This window comes from Hydra vulgaris, chromosome 15, assembly GCF_038396675.1.
Source record: "Hydra vulgaris chromosome 15, alternate assembly HydraT2T_AEP".
Taxonomy (NCBI): Eukaryota; Metazoa; Cnidaria; class Hydrozoa; order Anthoathecata; family Hydridae; genus Hydra; species Hydra vulgaris.
In genome coordinates this window covers 53,305,630-53,315,467 of record NC_088934.1, presented here as the reverse complement: position 1 = coordinate 53,315,467, position 9,838 = coordinate 53,305,630, and the positions used below count along the sequence as shown (strand labels likewise).

Below are 9,838 nucleotides of genomic sequence, written 5' to 3'. Positions count from 1 at the left end.
ATCCTACAACTTTGGTTCAGATTGGAATCATCTACAAACTTAACTGAAATATACTTTTGGACATATGTTTTAAAGAACTGAATTCAAAGCATGCATCGAATGAAAGTATGTTACCAAATGGCATTTTCCATATTTTCAATACTATTTAAATTATTCCGAATAGCTACCTCATATCAATTTTTAAATTGGTCAACAACATCCTTTGAAAGGCAATCGCGACCACCAACAGCAAATTGACACCAAGCTTTTATCTTTTATTAACTTTTTTATAATTCTTAGATTTGCTCTTATTCTTTATTTAATGCGTACAACACAGTCTCTTTAACAAAATGCAATCTGAATACTTTTCAAGCATTATGAAAAACAGCAAAAGATGATGAATCACCATCACCAATATTAGTAGTATACTTCAAATTGTGTAATATCAAGAATAGAGGACATTAACACAAAAAGAGGACAGCTTGTATTGATCCTCATTTTAGATTTGATGTTGTTTTGATGAGAGGCACTAAGGGATTGCTTTTTATGTCATGATATCCATCACCATACGTCTGACTTTTATGACCTGTAAACACACTTAGGTTTATCTTTTTTTAAGAAGATCTCTGCTTAGTTTCTGGCATTTTGTTATTTTTCATAAAAAGTACTTTCAAACTGCTTAAATATAAAATAAATATAATATTATATTTATAAAGTATACAACTTTTACAACAATAACATACATACAATAACAACTGTACATACAATATACAAACAACTGTTACATACAATAACAACTGTGATTTAAATTGACATAAATTTCTACATAAACTCGTAAAATTTCAATAAATTTACACCAAACTATCAGGTTTTGTTTTACACTCGAAAACCAGACATTTAATTTAGATGCAAAATAATTTAAGACTTTTAATTTGGGACCATGATGATACGATGGTTGCTATGGGCTTTGCTAAAATAAATAGTGTGACTTAGGTCAAAAAAATGGAAAAATTTTTGAATAAATTGTATAAAAAATTTATAAAAGTAAATTTTTCAAAAGTGTAGAAATTTCAATTTTAAAAACACGAAAAAAAAAATCCCATTTTTCGAAAATTTTTTTTTAAAAAACACTTACCTTATTACTCATTTCTAAAAATCCCCTTTGGTCTTATCATCAAAATAGCTAATAAAACCTATTCCTACGCCGCCAAAGCCTTTTTATAACACTTGATAGGGCTACTACTGCTGAGTCAAACACCCGAACTTTTTTCCATTTAAAAAGATACACTTGTATACTTTTAACCCTTTTAAGGCATAGTATCCATTAAAATGGACATTTTAAAGTTTGATATTTTGCTTGAAAAAAACTTATAAAAAAACCCAAACTATATTGCCTCGGGAGTTATCTGTAGTTTATTAAAAAACATATGCGTAATCCGGTAACCGTACAAATTTTTTTTAACAAGATAGCTTCTGAAAGTGATAGCTATCTTGTTAAGGATAGTGAGATGAGTTTGGTTTTGTTGTTATTTTGCTTTCATGTTCATAGAGTGATAACTGTTAGAATATATATTTATTTCGTTTGTTTTCAACAAGTAAATAATTGAATGAGCATAATATAATCATTTTTTAGGCAGTTGACATCATTGCCGTAGAGAGGGTGGGGTCAGGGGTATACTGCTCTGGGGATCGGCTATGTTCAAGAGGCCCGGACTTGTGAATTATAAAGTACTATAATTTCCTTTTTAAACAAAATTTATTTGGCGTTGTTGATCAAAACACTTATACAAGCTAAGTTATTCGGAAATTATTTATAAGGAAAATATATGAAAATATATGCTAACTGCTAAAAGATAATAAGTCCGCAAAATTTAAAAATTCACTTTTTCACATAAGTCACTTCTAAATGGTTAGACACACCATTTACTGTTAAATGGGATAAACCTGCCATCATTTTTAAAGGCATGGCATCAGTTTGAACTTTGCGTTAACCGCAGAAAGAAAACGCGTCAGGGACTTGTTCCCTTTTTGCGGTCAACATTAGTAACATAAAATAATATCATATTGCTTATGACTTACAAATTTCTTTGTTAAAAATGAGTTGCTCAGATGAAGATGACAATCCTTTAAAAGAAAAGAAAGAAAGGAGTTGTTAATTCTGACACATATAAAAGGGATGCAATTAACCCGACACCGCATATTGTATATTTAAAGAAACAAACAGAATTTGACTTAATTTCATAGTGTTTATTTAAATTAATATGCATATGTTTAGTTATTCCGTAAAATATACTAATAAACCCGCGGTTTAAAACACATCAATTGTTTTTTTGACCCTAAGAAATGTCTTTATTATCAATTTCAAACAAGAAATCTGCGGTTAGCTACTTTTGAAAAAGGTATTTTTTGAACTAAATATCTATGCATATATAAAGGGTTAGAATATATATAAAGTTATTTTAAATATTTTTAATCTTTAGTAAGTGTAATAAAAAGGAATAAAACCATTTTTTCCATATATGGGTTCTGCTAGCTTTATTTTACTATGTGTAGCTTTAAAGCAACATTATGTATTTTAGGATATTTTTTAACATATAAAGTAATTTTCTAAACCCTTTCTATGTAGTTGTTATTGGCCCACAAAATGTTTTCTTTGACTTTAAGATGAATTGCAAAAGTTTTTATGGTTCAAAAAAACAACAACAGTGGGTTACACACAGATTGCGTATTCCACCAACTAATCTGTCTAAAGAAAGTGACCTTTCAAGTGACACTGATGAAGAAATATTTTCCTCAAGTACTATTGAGAGTAAAACTGATGAGGAAATTTTAAAAGAACCAAGTGATAGTGACACAAATGATGATGATTCTATTTAACACAACATCCCCAGCATCTGCACCTTGCAATATATATATATATATATATATATATATATATATATATATATATATATATATATATATATATATATATATATATATATATATATATATATATATATATATATATATGTTTTTTGCATTATTTATGATTCATAATTTACATTAGTTAATCTGTTATTTTTATCGCTAAAAGTATGATAGATTTTTTTTTTTTTTATACTTTTAGTGAAAAAACGCCCCTTAGTATGGAAAAAGCAGGATCCAGACAAAGTTGAAAAATAACATTAGACTTTGAGACAATGCAAAGTGATGATGAAGATATGAAGAACTGAGAGACAATTGAATTTTACAAAAAGTTTTTTAATAATTATATTTTTGAACTTATTGTAGAAGAATCAAATAGGTATGCCATACAATCCAATCCTTCTTCCCCATTGAACTTGCCATGCAACGAACTTGAATAATTTATTGGTATTTTGTATGCAATGAGTCTGGTAAAGATGCCAAGTACTAGATTGTACTGGAGCAAAGAATTTTATTTTGAAAAAGTTGCAGGTACAATGCCAGTAAACAGGTATGAAAAAATTAAAAAGTTTCTACACTGTAGTGACAATCAGACCCGTCCAAAAAACTGCACAGTTCGGCTTTATAAGATCCGTTCCCTTGTCGATCATTTACAAAAACAATTTTCAAATCTAAAACCATCAGAATTATTATGTATTGACGAACAAATAGTTCCATTCAAAGGGAAATCTGGACTCAAACAATACAACCCTAAGAAACCTAAGAAATGGGGTTACAAACTGTATGTTTTATCTGGTATTGATGGGTTGATTTATAACTTTCAAGTTCATACCGATGCCATTGATGTGTGCTTAAATCAACCTAATTTAAAAGCTTCTGGTAATATAGTGCTAACATTACTTCAGCATATTCCTAGGAACAAGTGGTATAAATTATTCTGCACAAACGTGTACAACATACGTGTACAATTGGTACACAGATGTTGATCTTTTCAAGACACTTCATGACCAAGGAATTGGTTGTCTAGGTACAGTAAGAGCAAATCGTCTTTCAAAAATAAAATTGACATCAGATCAAGTCATGAGAAAGAATGGCAGAGGTTCTGTGGAGTTATGGACAACCACCTATGACGGTGTTTAATTAAGGGCTATCAAATGGTTTGATAATCGTGGTGTAACACTATTGTCAACGTATGAAAGTGTCAACCCAGTCTCTAATGTTTCTCGTTTAGATCGAAAAGCAAACAAAAGAGTAAATGTTGTTGGTCCATCCATTGTAACAACATATAACATGTTTATGGGTGGAGTAGACCTATTAGATGGATTTCTTAGTCTTCACAGAATTAGTATACGGTCTAAAAAGTGGTACCACAAATTGCTTTTCCACTTTTTTGACATGGTTGTGGTTCAATCATGGATCTTATATCGTCGTCAAAATGAAGGCAACACATTGAAACTCAGTTCAAAATGAATATTACTGATTGTTTAATTAGAAAAGGTAAAGCAACAACTAACAAAAGAGGAAGAACCAATTCTTCAAATATTGAAAAAGAATTTATGGAGAAAAAAAAGCGCGGTCCTACAGCCCCACTACAAATAAAAGCTATTCGTTTAGAAGGATATCATCATTGGCCTGTATTTATGGATGACGTAAAAAAGGAAGGTGCAAGAATCCTGAATGTCAGCACATCACAAGAGTTTACTGTGAGAGATGCAAAGTGAAATTGTGCTTTACTGCAAAATCAAACTGCTTCAAATATATCACACTGATTGAAACTGGTGAATTTTATTTTTAAAAAATGTTTAATATGTTTTGTTAAACTTTATTAATACAGAAAATAACAAATTTGTTTGTTTTGTATTTGATTTGTTATGGTAATCTGTACCAAATCCCTTTTTTCAAAATTTTTTTTGGAATATTTTGAAAAATAGGCACGTATAGGTCTTTTTTATGTCATAGAAAATCAATAACTGTATGTTACTATTTTAGTAAAAAAAGAAACAGAAGTTGGAAGCTACAAAATTTGACTTTGTTGTTGAGTATTTACAAGGCTTCTAGGCATAATTATAATCTTAAATCTCGTCTTTTTTAAAACTCGATTCCATATTGTTGCTTTAAAGAAACAAAGCCTAAAGACCCCCATAAGAAAAAATTCATGAATATTCTAAATTTTTCGAATTATCGTCTTAGTTTTTGATATCAAATAAAAAAATTTTTTAAAGCATTAAGAAAAAAATGTATGCGGTGCTGGGTTAAGAAGGCTATAGTGGCAGGAAAAGAACATATGGTTGCTGGTTTCTTGGCTGGTATTGTTTTTCAACCATAACATGTTTTAAAAACAATACCAGCCAAGAAACCAGCATCTAATGTTAGCAGGTATGCTTTTATCGATTTATTTGTATTAACTATTGTAATATTTCAGTAATGTTCATCTAGAAAGCATTTTATAAATAATAATTTTATAAATATTTAATAATTTTATAAATACTGTTATGTGTCGTTTCTTCTGCATAATATAAAACGGCAGAGGGAAATTCACAACACTTGTAGGTTTCTGACCGTTGTGTTTGATTATGTGTCATAAAAGTTTGCATTTATGATTTTTGAACAAAACTAGGCTACCTTAGAATTAATTACAATTACATAAATAAAGCCATGTAACCAATTAGTCGTCTAATTTTCTAACTATTAAGAAAATGCCTAGGGTTTTTGGTAGAAACCCAGCTTATTTGCTTTCAAACATAGATACTAAAACATGTATAGGCCCACCTTTATCTTTTTTATTTTAGTTGCAAGAAAAACTGTTTGAAGATTTACACGGTGGATTACATGGTGGAAATATTTACTATGCTACATGATATGGAAACCAAAACTCAACAAGGTATCTACTTGCAGTCATTAATTGAGGTTTCCCCAGTTAACCGTCAAAAATCTAGACCAAGTTCTTCTGCGAAACCTAAATTTTTCGTAGTGAAGTACCATATTATGCACGATGGGGTTCGTATTAAGATATGTAAAAATGGATTTATGAAATCATACGGATGTACTTCTAAATAGTGTTACAGGCACTCGCATCTGTTACAACTACGCAAAACTCCAGTAGCTAAAAGAGGCAGAAATTCTTCTGTTAATGCCATTCCTGGCACTGTAATCATTCGTTTGAGAGCTCATATTAAACAATATCCAACAGAAACTGAACGCTATACTGAAAGAGATAAAGAAAACTTACTAGTTAATTTGGATGTTTTATATAGAATGTTTTATTTACTGGAATGATAGTTATTACCAACTTATATAAAACCTAATTTAGTAGTCAAATTAAAATGATTTATCATAACAAATCTGGAGCTCAAAAATGGAATAAAAAAATGAGGTTGAAAAAGATTGAGAAAGATTAAGGTTGAATAAAAAAAGAAAGATCAGGTTGAAAAAAGTAAATAAAAAAAACTCTACAACATAGTTATATATTTTCAGTGTCTTCGAAAGGAAAAAAATTCAGAAAATCAATATCATAATGTAGAAGCTAAATTCAGCAATAGCGACAACGTTGTTGAACAAGTTGTACATTTAATTAAAATGAATCGCTACTTTCCAGATCCTGAAATATAAGAGAAAGAGCTGACATGGAGCACGGCAATGTTTTCATCCCTATAAACAATATCTTTGAGAATTATAAATCAGATATGGCTGATAATATTATAACAAAACTGCTTGACTTTGATGTTGGTAGTTTAAATAATAAAAGATCAAACGCGTCTGAATTTCAGCAAGCAGTTTGTAGGGGTCAAGAAAAGACCCCATATCATAATATAAGAACAGATATTCATTTTCTGTTTGTATACTACATACAAGTATGAAAAATGGAAAAGCTGGTCCCCGCGATTGCCTTGTTTGGAGCGAAATAAAACAATCATTGTTTTGTTTTCCTTGTCATCTTTTTAGTGAACTGCCAACAGCATGTAGCTCACGCTTAACCACTATATCTGGGTATTGTTTTCAAAGGAAATGAAAAAAGTTACATAACAAATTTCCAGAGCATCGCAACAGCATCAACTATTAATATTGTTATATTAAATGGCGGCAATTGGAAAAAGTATTGACTCTGATTCCACAGTCATTATTATCTGCAGAGCATTAGGAATCATTTATCGCACTGGAAACAGGTTCTTTGCCAAATTTTAGATGTCAGACTGTTCCTAGACGAACGCGGTTTGGGGACAAGTGATTTAAGTGGCGTTGCAGAAAATGGCAATTTTTGAAGCTTTTCCAGAAGAAATTTCAGGATTTCATTTTCTGCAACAATTTTTCGTATTAAAGGTTGAGTTAATTTTATATTATCAAAATTATTAAATAGATTAATTAATTTATTTCTCTGTTGTCCAACTTTTTATCGCGTGCATTGAATATGAAACGGATTAAAAACTGTATTCCTCTTCATTTTCACTAGCATTACTAATTTCAGAGAAATTTAAACATTCATAAACTTAACTTACTTTAGAATGTTAAATCTTTTTTTTTAAATTGGTTTTAGATATATGATACAAACTTCTGAATTTAGACTGAATTCAATGCTTTAGATTCAACATTAATATCACCAAATAAAGTTTCAGAAACATTTTCAGATGCCTCCCATGTATCTCTTTTTTTTGTTTAGGTTATACCACCGTAGAGATGTTTCTTTATGTTTCATAAGGGCTGCTAACTTGCTTTTATATTTAGGATAGATGTCATTAAAAAAACAGACATTTTTGAATCATCGTTTTTGCATCGCTTTTGCGTTGCGCATAATTTGATTATACCAGTCACAAATACTTTCAGATCAGTGTTTAATATAATTTAACATAAACCGTACTGTTTAGCGGTTTTAGGTTTTCTCACTAAAACGATACAACTTCCTGCTGGTAAAAAAGTTCCTTATCAAAATTTTAAAGCTGTCATACTTGAGACAGCTCAAGGCCGTAAAACATTATTGGTTATTAAGACAAACAAATACAGTCTCTAATCTTTGTAAACACAGTTCGAGTAAATAGAAACTCCGACGGCCTGTTTTTGTTATTTTACTAAATATATTTAACATTTTTGGCAATATCTTGAGAAAAATCACTTTTAGTTATAACTTAAAATACTCCTTAAGAATTATATTTTAAGGACCTGCTATCATAACATCGTATTCTCTTCTCTTCATGCCTCTTCACCACCCAAAAAGGTTCTCCCAATGATAATTTTATTTTAAACAACATTAAGAACATCAGCAGACAGTATGCAGGGAACAATATTGGGAACAGTGAGAGTTACTTTAAAGCGTAGAAGAAAACTTACGAAATGGATTAATGATAACAAATAAGAACGTTGAGTGCCTTGCTTATTATCTTTTTTTAAAGAAGGGGAACCATTTATCTTGTAAGACATTAGGTTTTAACAGACATTTGTAACATAGAACAGTCAGGTTAGGTATTAATAGAGAGTCTGGTAAAATGACTTTTACCATTCTTCTAATTTGATGCATTTTATTTGATGCGACTTGGGGATCTTTCTTAAATGCTGATGGACTTTTTAAGTAATAAAAAAATGTGTAAAGATAATTTGAAAAACATAGAAAGTTGTTTTCTTTTTTTTTGCTTACTTCTCCCTTAATTGCTTCATTTAAATTATCACTATTATTATAACTATTGCTATTAGGTTCGTTTAGCAAGCAAGATGCTTGGAAATAGCCTTTGGAAATAGTCATTTAATAATTTTGTAAAATATCCTGACCCTACTGAATTTTGTAAAGCAGACTTAGATACTGATATATTATTACTTTTATCATAAAGTCGCTCTTTGTTAAGCATTTTTCTATATAATGCAAAGTCATATTTAAGTTGATGAGGAGCTGATACAGATGATCATGTATATTTTTGCAACGATACTAGCCGTCATGACCCGTAATATACGGGTTTTGGTAAATCTATGCAACACCGACCTTTCATATACTTAATCCTTACTTCAACATTTTTTAGTAAGAGGTAGAAGAATAACTACATATTTAGAAACATTTACTTTTTAAAGCCATAAAAAAAAGATTTCTATTATAATTAATTTTAAAAAACTTTTACCTTTTCGTTATATGTTGCTATTTATCAAAGGATTGGACATTAGTACAAGTGTATTTAATATTTAGAATACCTACTTGAGATGTGTTAAGTAATTACTATCAGTATATAAAGTTTTACAAAACATTAGATGACTTAAATATGTGGAGAATCGGACTTACCACGACCCGTATAATACTGGTCATGGTAACAAGTCAACTCCACATCGACCATTTTAATAATTTCGCTTAATTTTAATAGCTTTTAAAAAAGAGCTGAATATAAAATTTTTTGTTTAACACTTTATAACTTCTGTAAATTACTATCCAAAAAAAAAACGGGGGCGGATCTTATTATTTTTTTCTTTAACAAATTTCCTTTTTTTTTTAGACCATCTTTACCTCAAGGCTCGTCCATAAACGGCGTCACGCTAAATTTATCTTTTAAATAAAAGTGAGAGATCGTTGGCTTTTGGCGCAAAGCTTTTAAAGTATTACAGGGCTTTATATTCAATACAAATCTTAGTGCAAGTGAAAGCAAACGATCTCCAGCTTCTATTTGAAAACTAAACTTAGCGTGACATCGTTTATGAACAACCCTTTATTGAGATTCATACCCCGTTAATCTTATTGAAAATTGAAGTTTGCATTTAAAATCTTTTTTTTTACAAAAGTAGAGAAAATTGTCTCCTTAATGTCCAGACTTCATTAAATATTAGGCACATTAAGTGTGTACACCAAACGATTTGAACCAACACAAGCACTTTAACCACTTTGACAATCGGGATGAGGATTTATTTCTAGTTAGTCTTACTGAACAAACATTTTTTGAGCCAAATTTACCAAGCATTTTGCTTTACTACATATTTGATGTCGGATTGG

The 9,838-nt window shown here is 30.0% G+C and overlaps 1 protein-coding gene across 1 annotated transcript; it reads left to right on the top strand.

The window, feature by feature from the left end:
• The first annotated feature begins 3,362 nt into the window (after positions 1-3,362).
• On the top strand, positions 3,363-4,356 carry LOC136092069 (piggyBac transposable element-derived protein 3-like). Its single transcript, XM_065819787.1, has 2 exons — positions 3,363-3,811; positions 4,032-4,356. The coding sequence occupies exons 1-2, from the start codon at positions 3,363-3,365 to the stop codon at positions 4,354-4,356; spliced, it is 774 nt and encodes a 257-aa protein (XP_065675859.1).
• The last annotated feature ends 5,482 nt before the right edge of the window (positions 4,357-9,838 follow it).